General features: G+C 45.5%; 1 protein-coding gene across 1 annotated transcript in view; it reads right to left on the reverse strand.

The window, feature by feature from the left end:
• Positions 1–13636: 13636 nt before the first annotated feature.
• LOC126159966 (uncharacterized) overlaps positions 13637–23581 on the reverse strand; it is a 491753-nt gene continuing 481808 nt past the window's right edge. The window contains exon 4 of the mRNA XM_049916772.1: positions 13637–14021. Within this exon, the coding sequence (XP_049772729.1) occupies positions 13637–14021 (385 nt within the window). The remainder of the gene's footprint in view (positions 14022–23581) is intronic.

Here is a 23581-nt window from a genome sequence, read left to right on the forward strand (position 1 = left end):
GTTGTATCTATTACATAAAAATCATGACAGTGAAAATTAACATACAAAGTGGCTTGTACTTATAGTACTGTATGACGAAAAATTGTTATTTTCATGTACACATACATGTCAGCTGTAGAGAAAGCTTAACTACTACTCGCAACCGGTTGACGTCATAAAAAAATGAAATACTTGTTGTCTGAACCAAAGTGTTATATATTGGTATGGTGTAGTCATCTCAAGGAAGAGTAAAAGTCAAATAATTATACAATGAAAGGTTTTATATTGGCGAGGTGATGGAAACCTCTGGAAACTTTCGTTCTGAGTGTTTCAAGATGTACTACGTTCGGAAGTGGGATTCGTCGACTCCGAAATCGTCCGTTATACAGGAATACAAATATTTGACACCTGTTCTTTGCTTTAGAAGACAACGGGTGTGCTCGAACTAAAACTTTTTGTTCAACTTTGAATTTTCTATTGTGACTTGCCTTCTTTTTTAGCGTTTTCCTTTTCTCAGCTGCCTTTTTTGTATTAGTAATTGCAATGTCAATCAAATCACGATGACGTAAACATTGTGACTTGGGGAAAGAAACAAGTTCTTTTATTTTGTCTGGCGCATTTTTATTCTTCAAAACTGAATGTGGCGAGAGCAAAGTTGAATCATTATGAATTCTATTAACGCTGTGCTGAAATATCTGTCCCATTCAGTGTGTTGTTTGGTTCGTCTGTTGCTGCTTCACAAGTGTCTACCTTGGCTTTGATTCTTCACCTGTATTGGCGAGAGCAAAAGACGTGTCAGTGAAAAATTGTGTATACCATTGTGTATTGTTTGTGTGTGGAAAAAGCTCCAATCTGTTAATTTCCTGTTGCTCGATGGAAATGCTCTGCTAAAACTTTACTGTTAATCTCTTGAATTAAACAAAGTTGTCCCTGTGCTTTAATGATCTGCCAAATAATGTTGTACATGAAATGGTCCCTGTGCGCTGATCATTTTCGTAACAAAGAGATCGTGAAAGGAAAATGTCTCACCTCGTAATGTAAGTGCTTGGAAACGCAGTACTTGCTCTCCGCCGGCCCAAGTGGCCGTGCGGTTCTAGGCGCTGCAGTCTGGAACCGCGAGACTGCTACGGTCGCAGGTTCGAATCCTGCCTCGGGCACGGATGTGGGTCATGTCCTTAGGTTAGTTAGGTTTAACTAGTTCTAAGTTCTAGGGGACTGATGACGTCAGAAGTTGCGTCCCACAGTGCTCAGAGCCATTTCAGCTTGCTGCTCTCCGCGCGCCAGTTGCAAGTTTCTGACTTCAGTTGCTGAGAGCTGACTGCCGATGCTCCAGACGGCAAGTAAACTGTGTTGTACACACCACTGAGTGAGAGACTCCTTTAAACAAAAATGACTTGGACCGAGGATGTGGACAGTGCTCTAAGGTGAAATATTCGTTTAACAAACTGTTTTTACATTATCTGATGTATTATTAATTGTATGAAATTTATGTTACAACATGCACTGACATTGAAAAAGGACAACATTTATGTCAAATGCTTACAATTGTTAGAAAAGTAATTGACAGACCCCTACAGTGAGAATTAAACAATCTTTAATGAAAAATCTCAATTCCCCTCACATGGCTGTCTAATTCAACAATGAATCTAACTACGCGCGACTGCAGTGCCACCAAATAAAAAAATGTTTCCTTCATCCCAGCAGCGATGACCAACACGAGCACACCTTCCAGCGACACAGCTGCTCTGAGCGAAGACTGCGAGCGAATAATAATAAGCGACTCAGGAGTGTCTCTTAGCGTCTGAGACACGCGTAGTACGTACAAAATGCAGGAGTGCAAATAACAGACTCCCAGTAGACCTGTCCAGTGACAGGTTTGTTCTCCTGCTCTTCCTCGGCAGGTTAAGCTGTGTGTTGTGGCTGCCTCCGTTTACTCTGCCACCTGCTGGGCTTTAACTCCAAATAAAGATGAGCTACTGGAAAACTGGTGTTGACATATGGCCAAATAAGTACTTCCGTCTTTCATCTGGTAAGCGATTACATCTTATTAACGATTTTAATATTACATCCTGGAACCTCGAATGCTGTCTACAGATTCCTATATGAAATGTAGCAATGGGTTTGTTCGCCTTCTCTTTATCAGCAGGTTAATGAGCATCTTATGCGTGCCGCCACTTACTCTGCCATCGACTGCGTTTTATTTGCAAAGCTGGCTTTCAAATGTAGAGAAATGATTACGTCCTCCTTTACTCTGGTAAGTAATAACATCTGGCTACATTTTTAACATTACATTCTGCTATCTCCAATTCTGTCTACAGATTCCCTTATGAACTGCACTAATAGCATTGTTCTCCTGTTGTTTTTCAGCACATTTATGAAATTATTCTGGCTCCCACTATTTTTTCTGTCAACAATTGTGTTTCATTTGCAAAATGAAGATGCTCTGTCCGAAAGAACGCTTTTAAACACACACAAATCAGTACCTCCGTCTTTCACTTGGTAAGTAATTACATCTGGTTAACATTTTTACTATTACGTTCTATATATTAAAAGCATCACCTCGGTTCCGAGACTTCCGGAAAATTAATAGAAGCAAATTTCTCCACAGAACTGACAGAAATAGCTTCATTAAGACATTAATGGTTGATTGCTAATAAAATGGAAATAATATAAAATCAGAAAATTGAAACTACTAACTTATTTTGGTCTTTCATTATTATGAAAATGTATATTAATTCACTTGATGGCTGCCAGACACAGAAATCCGTTTCGTTTTCATTTGATGTGGAAGCTGTAAAGGAAGAGAGACCGGCAGTATCACGAAACATACACACAGGTCACGTGGAGAATGACCCCGCACTGTAACTCAGCTTGCTCTGCGCATGCGCGAATCTGGCAGCTTGGGCGCGCCAGGAAAATTTTTCTGGGTAGCATCTGGCTGCTCGCTGCTGCTGCTCATACGGCAAACAGCCGCGTCTCAAGTGGCCAGGAGCGGGAGAAGGCACTGCCCATACGCGAATTCAGCTCTGCGCATGCGCACGAACGCGCTGGCAACTGCTCACAGGAACCTCGGGCTTCCAACGCAGTCGCGGCCGCGCGTGCGCACAGTTGACTCCTGTTCCCTGGCGCTCCCTGGCAGCTGCTCACAAGGGAACCTCCCCATCGCACCCCCCTCAGATTTAGTTATAAGTTGGCACAGTGGATAGGCCTTGAAAAACTGAACACGGATCAAGCGAGAAAACAGGAATAAGTTGTGTGGAAGTACGAAAAAAATTACTAAAATATACAGACTGAGTATTCCATGCGCAAGATAGGCCACATTAAGGACAGTGGGAGTCACGGAGGGCCGTGGTCCCGTGGTTAGCGAGATCAGCTACGGAACGAGAGGTCCTAGGTTCAAGTGTTCCCTCGAGTGAGAAGTTTAAATTTTTATTTTGAGTTTATGTGACCAACTGTTATGTTTTCATCACTTTTTTGGGAGTGATTATCACATCGACAAGAAAACCTAAATGGGGCAAGGTAGAAGAATCTTTTTACCTATTCGTCAAGTGTACAAGTTAGGTGGGTCGACAACATATTCCTGTCATGTGACGCACATGCCGCCACCAGTGTCGTACAGAATATATCAGACGTGTTTTCCTGTGGAGGAATCGGTTGACCTATGACCTTGCGATCAAATGTTTTCGGTTCCCATTGGAGAGGCACGTCCTTTCGTCTACTAATGGCACGGTTTTGCGGCGCGGTAGCAAAACACAGACACTAAACTTATTACAGTGAACAGAGACGTCAATGAACGAACGGACAGATCATAACTTTCCGAAAATAAAGAAACTAAGATTTTCAGTCGATGGAAGACTTGAACCAAGGACCTCTCGTTCAGCAGCTGCTCACGCTAACCACGGGACCACGGCGTATCTTGTATCCCATTCACCTTGATGTCGTGTGTGTTTCGCATAGACTACTATGTTTGTATATTTTACTAATTTTGTTCATAGTTCGACACAACTTCTTCCTGTTTTCTCGATTGATCTGTGTTCAGTTTTTCGAGGCCTATCCACTGTGACAAGTTATAACTACATCTGAGGGGGGTGCGATGGGGAGGTTCCCTTGTCAGACGGACGTAAGCAGCCGTAGCAAGACGAAAGGCCCCAAAAAATTGTCGCCAGAAATAGAAAATACTTTTTTCGTTACAGGCTGAACTTGATTCAATTTTTATGAGCGTATGACGCGGAATGTACAAAGTAGCTGTTCAGCGGAAGAGTGGACCTGTTTTCTGGCAACACGTCGATGGTTAATTCTGGTTGTGAATGGCGGTAGCTTTTTAGTTTCATTCCGTTGAGCTGAACACAAATCTAGAAAGAAGAGGAATTTGCTTCCTGAAAGCGGAAGAAAAGCGTGACGCATTACAACTGTAAGAGCACTTACGTTCCCATTTTTCCAGATGTCGATGAGTCTGTCACTACTTTGTGTGTGGGTGACGTTGACCTTTGCACAAGTCCTGCACTTTCCAGCCGATTGACACAGGTAACAATGGACATTGAGCCATCCAGAGTGATAATGTGTATTACCCTGTATAGAAATGTGGGTGCAGATACTGACTGCAAATCCGCCTCTTCACGCCTCTCAGTGAAAGCGTCCTTTTATCGCAAATTCAGAGACTGATTTCATTGTTCGCGGTAGAGTCACTGTGAACAGCGATCCTATTCTTTAGATATCAGACAAAATGTACCAACACCTAAATATGAATTACATACTTTTAAGACCTTCTTCTCGGTACCTTCTTTATTATCTTTCTAGACGTGAATTTCTGCGATGTTTTGGGAGCGGATAGTGCAGCTTGGTGAAGCCACAAATTCTGTCGCTCCTTATATCGTTAGCAATATCAGAAACCATGTCATGCATGATGGTGGTTCTGTCACTGATTGACTTTTCTGTAGCTTCAGAGAAATAGGTACAAAGTGTGTACATTAAACGTCCCGATTATTAACGACCGGATTCCACGTAATTCTGCACCTTCGTTTCTCCACCGACGTATTTCGCGGTCAGTAAGGATATCATCGGATTCCTTTCCACCAGGGCTACCAGTATGTAAGCATTCCTTACCACACACTTCTCAGCCCGTTCTTTCATCCCATACACCAACGCTTTCCGTACTTGCGGCATGGAAATTGTAACTCTTAAATTTATTTCGGAAACATTTGTTGGTCATCTACGTCACTATCATTGGCCGTTTATTTAGGAGAGTAACTGCTTACGATTTCTTCGTGTCAGAGAACCCGCAGTTTGTTTTATCGAGCATTTCAGTCCTAACGAACCACATACCGCACTATTCAAACCCTCATCTGAGAGGTTGACAACAATTTTGTTCTTCACACAGTCCTTACAGGTGTTTGCCTTTGATGCGTGTTTCATTTTGATGCATTCAGTTGGCTCCAATCCTAAATCTCCGTAGCAAGCTGCGAAACATTCACGGCACTCCCTATGACCTGTGTGGCGAGACTGAACGCGAAGAATTTTTTTAACACAAATTACGCTCATGAGGTGATGGTACGGATTTATTCTTTGCTGGGCGTAGTGTAGCTGTGGCTGTGGATGAATAACGAAACGTGTAAGCAGTGGGCGTGGCGCGAATTGTGTACGACGTGAGATGGACTTAACGGCACTACTTTGAGTTCTGGAGGACACGGTGTGTGTTTTGCCGTAACCTCTCACACCTCGCTACAGCCGGCAGCTGGGTACAGGAGTGCGCTGTGTCACCTCTACACAGAGCGTTTAATTCCACGGCGGCGGTGTGGAAGATTGCGTGCGACGTGGTACGACATGTGTAATGCAGTTACTACCGCAATACTGGGTATAAATAGCAGAGGACGCGAAAAACCAAAACTTGGGTCGGCGGACGAGAATCGGTGCATTAAAGAGGTACGGCCGTGTGGGCGTCTCTCCAGACATACAGAATTCACAACTGTCGGCCGAAACCGGGCAATATTTTATGCAAGGATGGCCTTCCTGCATTGTGTAGGATGCGGCAATGAAATTACGTGTGTAAGTGGTGGTGAAGTGTTGGTCTGTTTCTACTGTACGCTATTCGGTTCCACCCTCGATTTGATTCAGGAGATGATATTGCCGCTAAACTGGAGGCCCACGCTTTTTAGAAAATGCCCATAATGTAGAAATATCTCGTGTCGGCACTTAAATGAGAAATGGAAACGCGGTGTCCTATTTGCTGTGCCAATTTTCAAGTACTTTGGGTCATAAATCTGAATGAACCTGTGAATTTGATAAATGCACTCAACCTCTGTAGTATCGTTGTAATCATATTCGTTGTAGGTCTGTTGCCGACACCACGGGTGTTGCTGCCTTTCACGGCAGTGGCAGGCAGTGTGTGTGTCGGGCGGTCTGGCTGTGTACTCGGCCTGCCGTGTGCTGGAGGCAGCGTCAGCTCAGGGGGACTTTGTACCGACATACGTCGAGTAATGGAAAAATGTCCGTATTTCACATACTTGTAACTGTGTAGTTTGTTATTGTTATGACACTGCGTATGGCTGAAGTTTGCACAAGAAATTTCATATTGCAACATAACGTTTTGTCTCGTAAGTGAAACAACTGTTGTCGAAATAGTGTTTGGTATTAGTACACCGTATACGGCCATTAGGTAGATGTAACCTGCTGAGATACAACTGCGAAATTGTTGGTAGATCGGGGGAAAATATCTTTGTAATATCGTGACATTAACTGCTAGCCGGACGCTGGTGTCTGCAATCACGGCTGAATTTTGAATTGTTGAGTAGAACTGGAGCTCGAATCGCCAAACAGTGTTGCAGATTTTATATGCTAAGTGACAATCCCGATTTAGTTTCGGCCTCCCCGTCGCGTGGCCCGTCTTCTCTCTGTCTCTCTGCTCGCAGCGCCCCTACCGCCTGTTCCCGCCCCGCCCGCCGCTTCTGCGCATGCGCGGCCGGATTCGCTGCCCGCATTCCGCGTCGCGCCCCCACCTACGACTTTCCCCGCGGCGTAAATGTCGCCCCCTGAAGCTACTTGTGCGTGGATAAAAGTGCCGTAAGCATTTTTCCCTAAACTACCAGACCGAATATTTACCCAGGTTTTCGTCACGTAGAGAGTAACGCAGCATGTTACAGGTGTGGATCGCTTCCCACAAAAGAACTCTTTCTTTGGCTCGAGTTCCATTGTTGACATTCGGATCTCTGCCATTTCTGTGCTGTTCTCTCGTGTACAGCGTGCGCCGAGGCGCACTTGTATGGAAATCGGTGCCTTAAACTCATCGCTGTGATCCTACAGCGTACTGTACGATGCTCTTCAACTTCCTCCATTGATACCCACGCTGTTTGTGCTGCAGAGGGAATTTTGGTGCTGACTGCTCAGGTAGTCTGAAGCCTGTTTCTTGTCGCTCTTGCTAGGCAGAACGACCTTCCCACATTTCTTTGTATTCCTGCTTACGGTCGTATTCAGTGACTCTCTAACGGTCTTGGGATCCACGATTCCCAGTTCTACCCTAACACATTCGAAAAGTTCGGGTCTCTCTGTTACCGGCAGGTCTAAGATGTTATCTTCACCAGTCGGTTCTCAGATTAATGGCTCGAGGTAGTTTTTGGAGAAAGTACTTGGATTATTTTATTATGATTTTCTGGCCCTACCACCAGTTTTAGCCACCTGCGTCTCCTTGTATACATGGCAACATTAAGTTTCCACCTAAAACTATAACATGGCCAGCAAATTCACGCGAAATATTCTCCAGGTTCCCCTCAAACTGTTACGCCATTGTTCCTGCTGAGTCTATGGAAGTGTCCGATCACCATTTTTGATCCAGCTTTAACACTTCTCTTGATACAAATCATTTTACATTCGGGATCTCCACTGATCTCTCTAATGTAATCCTACTTCTCACTGCTTTAAGCACCAGCGGCCGACGTCTCTTTACGACCTACGTTGCGACCGGAATTTAGAATCTCGTTGCTACTGACTTTGGGTTTCACCCACCTTTCCGTCCCTACTGCTGTGTGGACGTTGTTACCGCTTATAAGCGAGATTAGTTCTGAGAACGTTCCACAGACGCTCCTGCAGTTAACTAATACCACGTTGAGACAGTGAGAACAATTCAAGGCCAAGTTCTCCAGATTATGGCGTGCTGCATGCGTGACGGCGCTGGATCGGTTGCAATAAACACGTCACGGGTTGAGTGGATTCTGGGAGCAATGCCGCCCGACGTCGGTCTGTCGCCAAAGGAGGAAAAACCAGACAGAGCTCTTAATAGGCGAGTAGTCCGAAGGTATTTCTCGCACCGTCCCTGAGGACTAACCTGGCACGACCTTTCACTTACCGAATATTCTAGAGTCCTCCGTTCCGAAATCATTCACACCTGTGAAGCATGTCAATACAAACGGCAGAATTTCAGCTCCGTTCTCGATTGGTTCCTGAGTTACAGTAAGCCTAGCCTGAGAATGAACCTTGTCCAATACAGTTGTGAAGGAGCTTTTAGGAAAAGTAGGACAATGCAATTTCATAATCTCAATACAGTTCAACAGAACTGTATAAAAATTAAATTTTGAACGGAAGTACGTGAAGGATGCGCTCGGTACTTCTGCTAATCGTAAGTAGACCTGATACTTTGAGCTAAAACTTATGAAAGCTGTTTACTCTTTTGGACGTGAAGTTTTTCACTCGATTTCAAACTTTTTGATGAGAGTACAACACATTCGCGACTGCAACAGGAAAAGGCTGAAACACCTGTGGTACTCAGAGTATCCTCCGCCACACACCAGAATGCATCTGTGAAGATATCATATCATTTCAGACGTTTCTGATCGGTAAATTGTTTCAGAAAGGTGTTATTTGTCAATTTTTAAGCAGTTTGACACAAACTCAGATGCGTTATAAATACAAAAGCAGTTCTGGTTCAAATGGCTCTGAGCACTATGGGACTCAACTGCTGAGGTCATTAGTCCCCTCGCACTTAGAACTAGTTAAACCTAACTAACCTAAGGACATCACAAACATCCATGCCTGAGGCAGGATTCGAAACTGCGACCGTAGCGGTCTTGCGGTTCCAGACTGCAGCGCCGTTAACCGCACGGTCACTTCGGCCGGCAGCAGTTCTGGTACAGTCATTGTTTCCATGTCTAAAGATAAGGATTAACAGTATCCAGGGCCAACATTTTAATCTGAGTCATTTGTTTTGTAGACAAGTTGCGTATATAAATGACATTCAAAACGGCCTGCTCTCTCGCAGTCAAATTGTTTGATGTACTTGCTACAGGGGATTTCGCATCGTGTAGCGTGTCCTTCACATACATTTTTATACAGTTCTGCTGCACTGTATTGAGATTTACGCATTTCGGTATCAAATTTCAACAATTTCTCAGATACCAGACAGACACTTTCAACGACCAGTTTAAATAAATACGAACTCGTTTCAAAAGATATGACGTTACTTTCGTCACCAGATGTATGCGGTGAATGCCGTTGTGTTTGGTGATGCGATGAACGCAGACGGAGTTCTGGGCTGTTTCCCCTCTGCTGAAGCGTGCCGTACCGTTGCAGTGCTCCGTAATACCAGAGAACAACAGACGAAGGCCGTTAAAGGAGCGTTCCGAATTTTCGGCAGTCGGCGTTCTTCAGCGCGCTCTAGCACCGTCACCGCTTGTCGTCACAAAATCAGACCTGATTGGTGCGTTTTGTAGAAGAGCTTGACTGCTGTAATTTTGTTCTGGGTTTTCAACTCCGAGAAACGCATAGTCTTCGTGAAACGAACGAAAATCTGAGAAGAGAGTGAAAATTTTGAGGCTTTCTGGATCTCTCGTTGTGAAGCCAGTCTGCTACAAGGCAGCAACCACGAAATTATTATTTAGTAGGCCAAAACACGTCATTAAAAGATCTTCCGCAGTTTCGTTATGGGACAACAACCAGTTGACTGGGCTACATTCAGTTGCAGAGGTGGAAACAGACATACATACAACGTTGTATTTCAAGAATCTGCCAAAGCAAAGACGTCTAAAACTAAACTTTGGAATATTTGTAGTTATTTAGCTCCATTACTTTGTAGATTTTTCCATTTTCTTCGATGGCGGTGCGCTCAACACCGATTATGTTTATTTTTCCACTTCAGCTCTAAGACATTTTTTGCGCAATTGGATATCCGTTGCGTCATTTGAATTACATTACATTTTCGAAATTACGGTTGAACCTTTCTTCACCTGATTGTTCTCTAGTCTCCTACAGATTGTCGCTACCTGTAAGAACTGTTCTATAACTGGAGTTGCGAGAAAAACAAAGTATTTTTCCTAATATCAGCCTTTACTGTGCAGCTGTAAGTAAACATGTACAGGGCAGATAATATTTCGTAATTATTTTCTCATGTACGGTCTGGGCCGTGCAGCACTGCATTCAGACTCAGTTCTGGAGACATGTTGTGCTGGACCAGCTGGAGGCTGTCAACCACAGACGTGTCAGTAAAAACACGAAATGTAGAAATTACCCCGAGACTAATAACATAACACAAAATATTTAAAATATGAAACGATGTAACAATCATGGTGCCAAGGTGGGCAATGTGTTTTTCATTACAGCACAGCGCCGTAGCCATCAACGCAGCGCGTGAAGTCACAGTAAATCCTCCAGTTCCTGCGTGGTGAGTCGTTTCAAGTATTTCACTCGTGGTGTGTAGGCGCGTCGCACAAGGGTGTGTGCTGACATGTGTAGCTGTGAGTAATTCATGGAAGGGTGTATTGCTGTTGTGGCTTAGTGGAGCACAGTTATACTTGGAACCTTTGTCTCATTTGTCAGACGATAACTTCAGTTCCTCTTTTTTGGTTTTTGACAGTTCTGTCATTATACTAATACTAAATAGGTTGCAGAAGAAACGAACCTTCCGTTCTCAGAGGTAGGCCAACATATTTAATTACCACTGCCCACTGTCAGATAGTGTATTTGTCGGGATATATCTGTGAAAGTACATCATTTCAGAGGTTTCAAATCGGTAGATGATCTGAGACAGGTGTTACCTTGTGAGTTTTGAAACAGTTTTAACACAAAGTTGCATGCGTAAAATTTTGTCTTCATTTGCTCTGTAATTACCGTAAAACTGCTGGTACAGTGATTCTTTGCGAGGCTGAAGATAAACATTAACAACATTCAGGGCCAACATTTTAACCTGAGTCATTTGTTTGCAATCAAATGGCACTTGTAAGTGTCATTGAAAACGCCATGCTCTCTCGCAGGCGAATTGTTTGACGTGGTGGCTAGACTGGATGTCGCATCGTGTGGCGTGTGCTTCACATACTTCCGATCAAAATTTAATTTTAAAACAGTTCTGCTGCCCTGCTCTGAGATTAATCTATTTACATATCAACATAAATTTTACCAGTTTCTCAGATACCAAGCATTTACATACACGAGTTTAAACAGGAACACGTTTCAGACTATTTGGCCTCAGGTTATTGAGCGATATGAGCAGTGAATTCCGGCGTCTTTGACGATGCGAGGAAAGGGGACGGAGTTCTGGGCTGTTTCCCCTCTGCTGTAGCGTGCTGTGCCGTTCCAGTGAGCCGCAGTAGCAGACAGCACCAGGTGGAGGGAGTCAGGCGCGTGCCGAATTTTCGGCGAGATGCACAACATGGCTCTCTGTTACCTCCACTGAGAGCGTTTAATATCACGGCGGAGGCGTGTAAGATTGTGTCTGATGTGGAAGTCATAGTTGCACACAGAGGAACGAAACGTGAGCTTACATGTGCCACAAGTGGGGAAGACGCGGCAAAAAGAAGCACTCGAGTTAACTGCGATACTTCCCCATGACGTTTCTCCTCTGTTTCCAGTACAACCGCTGTTTCTAAGAAACTCATTTAAAATGAAAGTGGCAGCTATGGAAAGTTTTAAAAGAAAAGATCGGCAACGAGAGGGTCTGTGTGGGTAGGTGCCATGAGTCCATTTGCCGAGAATTGTCCAGGATTACAATGGGCGGTTGAACTTGCTAATAACCTGGACTGCGGGGGCAACACATTGAACTAAGGAGCATTCAGAAGTATTTGAAATTATTGGCTGCAATAAACATACGTAAAGTTGTACTTCAAACCGGAGAAACATATGTTTCAAGTAGTAGTAAGAAGAGTCTCGCGGAAGAATTAAATCAGCTGAGAAATGTTGTGATACTATTTACGCAGGAAGTTGCGAAGTAGCAGAAAATATTGGAATATCACCTGAACTGAACGTAATGATTGATGACGGAGAGAAACGGCACGGCAGAAGGAAACGCTTTGTTGATGAAGCAGCAGGGGACGATTTAAACCATAGCTTCGAGGAACAGTTTTCAGCTAAATGTTTGCCTCGTTATTACACAGCTGTAGGGAACTTGACTGTACCGTGTGCAGCCACACGCAACACGGACACATTCCGTTCCCCGTGGAACTACGTAAGCGAACACGATTCTGCTGTCCAAGAGCTTGTGGGAAACGACGAATCTTGCTACAGTGTAGACGTTAATAGCGAAGGTCTCGGAGAAGAAATTTTACTGTTGAAAAGATTCGTGAAGGCAATGTTGTGTCTGCGCCTTGTCAGTACTCTTTGTGAGTGAAGTGTGAGTGACGGCCTCACGGACTGTTCTGCCGTTTGCCTGCTGGCGCCTCACAAGCAGAGAGGCCGCTGGCAGCTGTGGCAGGAGCCACGGACTGGCGGGGAGCGGCGAGCTGCGTCAGCTGCGGCCGCAGGGAGTGGAGTGAGGCGACAGCAGCTGAGCTGACAGGCGTATACACTCTCCACTACACTTATTTACTCGATGTATTGTACGAGTGAAAGTAAGTGTAATTTTATTACCTGTAGTTGCACGACTTGCGTCACCGTCTCAGCTGTGCCGTTGTGACCGATGAGTGTCGAGACTGGTGTGCGTCGTTGCGAAATTGGTTTCGTGTGCTGAAACTCGGGCCTCGGTGTTCTGTCTCCAATACAACTAGGATTACTTTGCTCGTTGCAATCTTTTACGTCAAGTAGAGACAACAGTACCAGATAGAGAGGATTTCCTTCACATTTTGTATGCGTGTCATGTTGTGGTCTGATTGTGTTCAGTTAAATGTGGAGTGACTGTATGGTTCCAGATGATAGTCGCATTATGTGGTGTGAATACTGCTACTAATATGTCATTGTTATTAAACACAACAGGTACAGTAGAGTAGAATGTTTGCTGAATATGGAGAAGTAAATTGAGTCTGACATCAGGAGCGAAAGTTCTGGTGATAGAACTGATATAGCATTAATCTCGGTTTGTTGCAAATTAGAAGACGCTGATATAGCAACTTGTAGAGTGGTGTGAAATACTTTTCAGCGATCAGATATTATAGAGCAGTTGTGATTGTTCACAGTGAACTGTTGACTTTTGCCAAGTATAGTCTGGAAGTATTACTCGAGACATTTTTCTTGAGAGAAGGATTTTCTGTTGTTACCTGAATTATTTTGCTGTTATCTGGAGTTGTCTGGGTTTTGCTACAACGTTCTTTAGAGTATTTGTGTGCTGTATGTTACTTGGTGAGGGCTGAAATTAGTGAGTCACAATAGGATTGAGTTTTTTGCATCTTTATTTAAAAACTTATGAATGTTACTCTCGTACAAATTCTTTCAGTTCCTGTTTTTTTGCACAGAGTTGGCTGGACTGGCTGCCTCATGACAGCATCTCCACCAGCCGCCTCTGGTTGTTCTGCCTGGCGATGTCCAGCGCTGTCCACCCATCACCAGTTGTGGCCCCCCTGTCGGCACCCGCGGCGAGCAGCGCAGCCGCCACTTCTGCGCGGCCGTTGAATGCCGCAACATGCAGCGGCGTCCACCCACCCAGACTCTCCCTGGCGTCCACCGCCGCCCCCGCCCCCACCAGCAGCCTCGCCGCCTCGACGTCTCCCCTGGCTGCTGCCCAGTGCAGGGCGGTCCACCCCCACTCGCCCCTCGCCCCCAGGTCGGCCCCTGCGGCGATCAGCGCCCTCAGCTCCCCCACTGCCCCCTCCATAGCCGCCTCGACCAGCCTCCTGCCCCTCTCCTCTGCAGAGAGGCTCCTGCACAAAACACGCAAACTGCCACTCTCTGCTGCAAACACACAGCACACAGAATGAGGAAAACAGCCACACGAGGAAACAACTGTTGCGAATACAAATCTGTCCTGAAACAAACCTACCGTATTCCCCCCTCCCACAGAACAAAACAGTGCGCAATTCTGTGGATGTATTAAATTACAGCAAATCTGTTCTATCGCCCTCATAAGAAAATCTTCATTCATCGTCCATTACAAATAGCATTATACAACCTCTGAAAGAATTTCATTACCACACTTTGTCACACTCATTCCTGCAAGTCAGCTCCTTCGCTCTCGGGACGCTACACCTAACCAGTCGCTCACCTCCACTACAGGACAGGCTTCTTGCAGCTGGTACTGGTCTCTGTCTGCAGCTTCACTGCTAGACGTCACACACAAGAAGAATCCCATCTCCTGGTTTTCAAACAGACACTTTCTTGCTATGCAGGCAAAAAAATTTCACTGCAGTTACCGGCAGTTTTCTTCATTCAGCCTCACCAAACACTGAAACTTTCTGACACACAGACAACAATTTATTCAAAACATGTGAGAGATAAACACCAACTCGGCAACACCACCCCCATAAAAAAACTGTGTGTGTGTGTGTGTGTGTGTGTGTCAGACTTTATGGCCTCATAGCTTACGCACATGTATTTAACATGTGCTTTCATGCTCAAAATCATCTGAACGACCTCAGTTGTCGTCCATCTTGATGTTTTCGCGGCGTAAGGACTGTTCCATAAAGTTTCTGGCGTGCAGCTGCATAAATTCAGTGGTTCGGTCCTCGGGTTTAAAAGGACGAACCAGGTGCGGCAGCGTCAGTCACCTCGGCTCGCTCTGGAGATGGCGGGACGGTGTTCGGCCGAAATATTAGCAGAAGAGGCTGAATTTATGCGGCTGCACGCCAGAAACTTTATGGAACGGTCTGAATTGTGTTTCGCCTGATTTGTAATCAGTCCTCATAACATTGTTCCTCTGCTCTGTTTTGGGTACAGTCTTTGCCTGTACAAAATGTTCACTGCATGAGGCCACAAGAGGCAACTGCCCTGTGCGACCATCGGTTTACATGCAAATTAATAATTCCATAATGCAAATACGAGAAAACGTGTTATTCGAGATTACACAACCATTACGCTTGCATATTCAAATTTATTGTAGTAAATGAAAGCTCAGAAAGCAGCATCCTCCTTTAAATGACACGAGGAAAGTTTTCTTACTTCGCTACAATCCGGGAATGCAATCTAACAAGTAAAGAAGAAATATCTCAAGTATGGTTTCAGTCACAAGTAACAAAGAGTGTGCAAGTTGAAACTTGAAATGATCTGCCATAAAGTTTTGTGTTTCTCGGAGATTCGAACGCAGCACTTAATAGGATGGTTAACTAAGCACAATGAAACGCCAGAAGTCGTCATTTTTAACCAGCAATGAGATGACAAACTGAAACCAGGAGACGAAAGTGTTTTGCGTTATGCGCACTCAAACCCAGTACCTATCGACACTGACTTCTAGTCATGCGTAGACGTTCTACACTGATTTACTTCATTAGCAGCGAAATGTGGACATGTCATAATTTTAAATTCAATGATGAAAATTTTCTGCCGACTAGGAATGGAACCCTAGACACATCCTTGTTGACTACATACAAAGATACCTCGACTGTACTATTCTCTTTCACCAGTAGCCAGGAGTGGCATGTTTGAAAGTGACACGACAGGACGAAAAGCTGCCCGTCTGACTTGGGACTCGAAACCAGTACCACCATTATTGTTAACAAAGCCCAGAGAATCGGTAAAATCAGAATAATTTCTCACATGTATTTTGCTGTGCTCATGTTGCAACTTAAAGTGACATGCCAGGATTCGAACCCAGGGATGTCTCTTGTGAATGTCTTTATGACTTTGCAGACAAGTGGAGACAATGAAGCAGTGGAAATGCATAATCTGAAAGTGATCAAACGTGACGAAAAGGGAGATCTGAGTTCGAATGCCAGTCCATCGTCAATATTTTCCACGTCTCAGGCTCGAATACAGTAAGAGTCAAGTGCGCTGCGGCCTTGTACGGCGATTGGCTCATTGATTTAGAAAGATATCGTTTAAGAAAGGTGACTGGTGACAGAGTTTCGACCCGGCGTGACTTCCGCCCCTGTCAGGGCCCAACCTGTAGCGACTCTCCTCCAGGCTACCAGAGGTGGCAGAGATGCTGCTTATGCTTGTTAAAAATGATTTCCGGATGTGAGAAACGAACCCAGACCTTCAGCATATGTAGCAAGAATCATTTCAACTTTTTCTTAACTAGCAACTATTACCACGAATTAAAATTCATGCGAGTTGCGGTATTCGAATCCACTACATGCAGACTAGAAACTCGCGCCCTTAACCCCTTTTCTGTCATTTAATTTTTTAACCAATCCGAGGTCTGGCCACGACGCCTCCCCCATACCTGCGCTATTTCCGCGCGTAATTTTTTTATTTCTATTTTTGTTTATTTTTAGCACTTCATCTGAAAGACCGTGTTTGCACACAAACTAACTCAGCTGAGAGCGACGCCTTCCAAGCTCCGTGTTAACGATGGTTTGCTTTCCGATTCATTTCTCAACATCTTGTAACTCGCCCAATGCCTCGGTTCCCGAGGCTCGTTTGGAAAGTTGGTCTTCTGCCATCCCTGAGTACTGCACGCGCTGGAAGCTCCGTGCTGCGATTCCTGATACAGCGGTTGGCGATGAGTGTGACGCAGAACAGCAGAATCAGCGCAGTCGCTTCTGGCTAAAAGGACTTTCGACATACGGAACGAAGTGAAATAAAGTGTACTAAAAAGTACCACGTGTTCTGTCGTGAGGACCAGCTTTTCCTCCGAGATTCCTTCAACACAAAATAGAGTGCTTCTGACCTATGTATTTCAAATTAGATTTCTGTTTCCTTAAAAATAAATAAGGCAGTAAGAAACACCGTTTAACACAAAAGAGCTTAAGGACGATTTATTATGATGTTCTGGCGTTTACGCCTTTTTCTGTTCACTTTGCACACTGCTCCACGTAACTGTGTGCACTGAAGCATGCTGCCGAGTTCCTCTCGCAGTTTCCCGCCTCAGCGACGCACGCGCCGCCCCGCGGCCCGCTCGTGGCCGGCGTGCGTGCGGCGACCCACCCAGCGCCCGCCCGCCTCGCTTCCCTCTGCTGCCAGGTGGTACGTTGTCTGTCCTCTTAGCCGGTTTACAGCATTCCTTCATTCACACGGCACGTCGCTACGATTCAAAAAAATTGGAAGGCAAGGTACTGGGAGTAGAGTTCGTGCTATTGTGGCCAACAGTTGTCCGATAACTCACCAGATGCCCTTCACCTGAGCGCGTACGAACCTCGCCTGCTGTCAGGCCGTGATTCTCTCACGTGCTGCCGACCACCCAGGCGGACTGCCTCAAGTCTCGCTTTGGTTGCTACTTTCCTGTTTACTGCCCTCTACCGAGTAGTTTTCACACTTGTTGGTAGGTGAGGGGTGCCGATGTTTGTCGAAATGGCCCTCCAGCCGTAGTGCGGCTACTTTTGTACAGTCACGTTTCCGCTTTTGCTTCTCATTAATTCCACGTACATGTTCTTGACTTTTACCATGTTCGACGGCCAACTCTGGTTTGAGTATAACTGAGTTGGAATCAAAATTGTTCAAAATGATGAAAGCCATTGGCGATGTGCCGTACATCTGTGGGTGGATTCAAGACAGTGGGAGTAATTTCGTCTGGTAAGTGCGGCGTGAGGGTCGTCTGTGTCTTCTTCCGCATGTCATGTGTTGAACACACGAATAAAGTTTCTCACTTTCTCCCAAAGTCGGTGAGATTTAATCCCCACCCCTGTTTCCGCCTGAGATGGTCCGTGTCAAACTTTATCTCAAAAATATTACCACGAGTTAGAAAATGATTCGTAGCTGACAGAAATCTTGCTGCTGTTTCACCTGGTATGGGTAAAACATGTGCCACGCAGTTGACTTTAGAGACCATCTACATATGCGCAAACTGTGGCCTTTGGATGTCGTCAACTCTTCTCGCCCTATGTTCTTTGACTCCGACTGGCACGCTGGCAAGCACGTAAGAGTTTGCAGCTGCGGTACGATTTACGTTAGACCTGTAGTCCAGAGCCAGAACTTGGACTGAGGTCTCGCATGTTTCGCAAAGATATTCCGCACCCCACATTCATGACGTGTGCTTTAGTGTTGCTTAGCTTTGAACCTGATGCAAGTTCGGATTTGCTGGTGACCTGCAGTGCCTTCTCCCAGTCGTTGTCGCCAACGATCACTACATCCACATCACCTGTGTACGCCCAACACACGACATTCTGGCGGTGTGTGTGTGTGTGTGTGTGTGTGTGTGTGTGTGTGTGTGTGTGTGTGTGTCTGCATGCGTGCAGCCCTCGTAGCCGTTTCTGCAGAGCGGCTAGCAGGGTCTCAGCGGCAGTGGCGAACGAGGCCCTCCACACAGGACCACCTCACGTCCCACACAATTCTTGAGTGCGAGCTGCCTGGTTAGCTGACCACTCACTGATCATGATTTGGAAACTGCTGTTCCTCAACCTTATACCAATTACCTTGACAAAATATTGCAGAAAATACAGTACGGTCATTGTTTCAAGAAAGCAGTGGTGACTCACCCTATCGAAAGCATTCCCGAAATGGAGCGACATTACGGAGCACTCGAGCGTGACAACATGTGCCGCAGCTACCATGTCGCAACATTCACGGACAGTTTGAATACTTTATCTGCCTCTACCCACCGTAGTTCGTTAGGGGCCAGTTACCTCATGCATTATCATTTTCACTCTCCAGGCAAGAACGCGCACCATTAATTTTGTAACCACCATTCAGGGCAGTAACTGATCTCAAGAGTCCCTTTAGTCAGCCATAGTGCCAGCAGTGCTAGTGTTTTGAATACAGTCCTTAGACAGGTAGTGCTTTTTTCATTGTTTTCTACAAGAAGTGTCTGGTAACCACAGTTAAGTCAACTATCAGCCGCCTTTAGTGAATTAGCAGTCTAGTTAAAAGTTAATTAATTATCTACAGTAAATTGATTTCATAGGACGGATAGGATGTGTGACTGCTGTGTACGGACGCAGGGGGAGCTGGCCACTGTTTGCGAACAGCTGAGCGTGTTGATGGCCGCGGTCAGCCGTCTTCAGGCTGCTGCCTCGGAGTGTAGCGGCAGTGGGGAGTCTGGTGCGTCGCACGGTACACCCCAGGTGTTACACGCGTCACCCACTGTCCCTGCTGTCGAGACATCTTCGCGGGTACCAGGCGCGGTTGGGCCACCCTCTCCCCAAGGGGAGTGGCGGGTTCAGCGGCGCACGAGGCGGAGGGTCAATGTGGAGGCTGGCCGTGTGGCATCGCCCGCTCTGCCTGTGAGTGGACATGTGGCCGCTCCTTCAGCAAGGTCCGAGCAGGCACACGGAGGGGCGGGGTTTATTAGTTGTTGGGAGCTCCAACGTTAGGCTTCGGGAAAAAGCGGAAAGGTCGGGGAAGAAGGCCAGTGTTCACTCTGTCTGCTTGCCGGGGGGTCTCACCCGAGATGTGGAGGAGGCCCTGCCGGCGGCCATACAGAGCACTGGGTGCACCCGACTGCAAACTGTAGCTCATGTCGGCACCAATGACTCCTGCCGTCTGGGTTCAGAGGTCATCCTCAGTTCATACAGGTGGTTGGCGGAGTTGAAGGCGGAAAGCCTCGCTCGCGGGGTGGAATCAGAGCTAGCTATTTGTAGTGTCGTTCCCAGAACCGATCGCGGTCCTCTGGTTTGGAGCCGAGTGGAAGGCTTGAACCAGAGGCTCAGACGATTCTGCGGAGATCTGGGGTGCAAATTTCTCGACCTCCGCTATCGGGTGGAGAAATGTAGGGTCCCCCTGAATAGGTCAGGCGTGAGGAAGCGGCTACAAGGGTAGCGGAGTACGTGTGGAGTGCACATGGGGGTTTTTTAGGTTAGAGAATTCCCTCCCTAGGCCCAACAAGACCCCTCTTGAGACGTGACAAGGTAGTAGTAGGCAAAACGCAACGGGGAATAACAATATTAATAAGCTATTAGTAAACTGCAGGAGCATTTATAGAAATGTCCCAGAACTTCTCTCATTAATAAACGGTCACAATGCCCACATAGTACTAGGGACAGAAAGGTGGCTGAAACCAAATGTAAACAGTAATGAAATTCAGATTGGAATGTATACCGCACAGGCAGGCTGGACTGTGAAGGTGGAGGCGTGTTTATAGCGATAAGAAGTGCAATAGTATTGAAGGAAATTGACGGAGATCCGAAATGTGAAATAATTTGGGTGAGGGTCACGGTTAATGCAGGCTCAGACATGGTAATTGGATGTCTCTATAGGCCCCCTGGCTCAGCAGCTGTTGTGGCTGAGCACCTGAAGGATAATTTGAAAAAAAATTCGAGTAGATTTCCCCACCATGTTATAGTTCTGGGTGGAGATTTTTCTTTGCCGGATATAGACTGGGAGACTCAAACGTTCATAACGGGTGGCAGGGACAAAGAATCCAGTGAAAATTTTTTAAGTGCTTTATCTGAAAAGTACCTTGAGCAGTTAAACAGAGAACCGACTCGTGGCGATAACATATTGGACCTTCTGGTGACAAACAGACCCGAACTATTTGAAACAGTTACTGCAGAACAGGGAATCAACTATCATAAACTGGTTACTGCATCGATGATTTCAACCTTAAATAGAAATATTAAAAAAGGTAGGAAGATTTTTCTGTTTAGCAAAAGTGACAAAAAGCAGATTAGAGTACCTGACGGCTCAACACAAAAGTTTTGTCTCAAGTACAAATAGTGTTGAGGATCAGTGGACAAAGTTCAAAACCATCGTACAATATGCGTTAGATGAGTATGTGCCAAGCAAGATCGTAACAGTTGGGAAAGAGCCACCGCGGTACAACAACCAAGTTAGAAAACTGCTGCGGAAACAAAGGGAACTTCACAGCAAACACCAACATAGCCAACGCCTTGCAGACCAACAAAAATTACGCGAAGCGAAATGTAATTTCAGGAGAGCAATGCGAGAGGCGTTCAATGAATTCGAAAGTAAAGTTCTACGTACTGACTTGGCAGAAAATTCTAAGAAATTTTGGTCTTGTGTCAAAGCGGTAGGTGGATCAAAACAAAATGTCCAGACACTCTGCGACCAAAATGGTGCTGAAACAGAGGATGACAGACTAAAGGCCGAAATACTAAATCTCTTTTTCCAAACCTGTTTCACAAAGGAAGAATGCACTGTAGTTCCTTCTCTAGATTGTCGCACAGATGACAAAATGGTAGATATCGAAATAAACGACAGAGGGATAGAGAAACAATTAAAATCGCTCAAAAGAGGAAAGGCTGCTAGACCTGATGGGATACCAGTTCGATTTCACACAGAGTACGCAAAGCAACTTGCCCCCCTTCTTGCAGCGGTGTACCGTAGGTCTCTAGAAGAGCGTAACATTCCAAAGGATTGGAAAAGGGCACAGGTCATCCCCGTTTTAAAGAAGGGACGTCGAACAGATGTGCAGAACTATAGACCTATATCTCTAACATCGATCAGTTGTAGAATTTTGGAACACGTATTACGTTCGAGTATAATGACTTTTCTGGAAACTAGAAGTCCACGAGACTCAAGAGGGCCATAGACACAGGTTCCCAGGTAGATGCCGTGTTTCTTGACTTCCGCAAGGCGTTCGATACAGTTCCTCACAGTCGTTTAATGAACAAAGTAAGAGCATATGGACTATCAGACCAATTGTGTGACTGGATTGAAGAGTTCCTAGATAACAGAACGCAGCATGTCGTTCTCAGTGGAGAGAAGTCTTCCGAAGTAAGAGTGATTTCAGGTGTGCCACAGGGGAGTGTCGTAGGACCGTTGCTGTTCACAACATACTTAAATGACCTTGTGGATGACATCCAAAGTTCACTGAGGCTTTTTGAGGATGATGCTGTGGTATATTGAGAGGCTGGAGCGATGGAAAATTGTACTGAAATGTAGGATGATGTGCAGCGAATTGATGCATGGTGTAGGGAATGGCAATCGAATCTCAATGTAGACAAGTGTAATGTGCTGCGAATACACAGAAAGAAAGATCCCTTATCATTTAGCTACAATATAGCAGCTCAGGAACTGGAAGCAGTTAATTCCGTAAATTATCTGGGAGTACGCATTAGGAGTGATTTAAAATGGAAAGTTGATCGTCGGTAAAGCAGATGCCAGACAGATTCATTGGAAGAATCCTAAGGAAACGCAATCCGAAAACAAAGGAAGTAGGTTACAGTACGCTTGTTCGCCCACTGCTTGAATACTGCTCAGCAGTGTGGGATCCGTACCAGATAGGGTCGATAGAAGAGATAGAGAAGATCCAACAGAGAGCAGCGCGCTTCGTTACAGGATCAGTTAGTAATCGCGAAAGTGTTACGGAGATGATAGATAAACTCCAGTGGAAGACTCTGCAGGAGAGACGCTCAGTAGCTCGGTATGGGCTTTTGTCAGAGTTTCGAGAACATACCTTCACCGAGGAGACAAACAGTATATTGCTCCCTCCTACGTCTCGTGAAGAGACCGTGAGGATAAAATCAGAGAGATTAGAGGCCACACAGAGGCATACCGACAATCCTCCTTTCCACGAACAATACGAGACTGGAATAGAAGGGAGAACCGATAGAGGTACTCACGGTATCCTCCGCCACATCATCTAACTTAAAACTAACTTTGTAAGTAGGCTGTTTATGTTTTCTTATTGGCAATGTTATCTAGCGCTCTGTATGAAAATCACTGGCTGTGCTGTGTGCAGTCTGTGGCTAGGTTTGCGTTGTTGTCTGCCATTGTAGTGTTGGGCAGCTGGATGTGAACAGCGCGTAGCGTTGCGCAGTTGGAGGTGAGCCGCCAGCAGTGGTGGATGTGGGGAGAGAAATGGCGGAGATTTGAAATTTGTAAGACTGGATGGCATATATATTATGATTATTAAGGTAAATACATTGTTTGTTCTCTATTAAAATCTTTCATGTGCTAACTATGCCTATCAGTAGTTAGTGCCTTCAGTAGTTTGAATCTTTTATTTAGCTGGCAGTAGTGGCGCTCGCTGTATTGCAGTAGCTTGAGTAACGAAGATTTTTGGTGAGGTAAGTGATTTGTGAAAGGTGTAGGTTAATGTTAGTCAGGGCCATTCTTTTGTAGGGATTTTTGGAAGTCAGATTGCGTTGCGCTAAAAATAGTGTGTGTCAGTTTAAGCACAGTCATGTATAAATTTTTCAAAAGGGGACTTTTCAACTTACGCTAAGGACGACACACACGCCCATACCAGAGGGAGGACTCGAACCTCTGACAGGGGCAGCCGCGCAGACCGCGCGGCGAACGGTGGAAAGTATCAACACAAAGGCATCAGACGTGACGAAAAGGGAGATCCGAGTTCGAATCTCAGTCCAGCACCGATATTTTCCACACCTCATGCCGAAATAAAATAAGAATCAGCTGCCCACTGATCTTGCACGATGGGTGGCACATTCATCAAAAAACACTCTCACCAAAGAAAGCTCACTGGTGA

Source organism: Schistocerca cancellata, unplaced genomic scaffold, assembly GCF_023864275.1.
Source record: "Schistocerca cancellata isolate TAMUIC-IGC-003103 unplaced genomic scaffold, iqSchCanc2.1 HiC_scaffold_1150, whole genome shotgun sequence".
Taxonomy (NCBI): domain Eukaryota; kingdom Metazoa; phylum Arthropoda; class Insecta; order Orthoptera; family Acrididae; genus Schistocerca; species Schistocerca cancellata.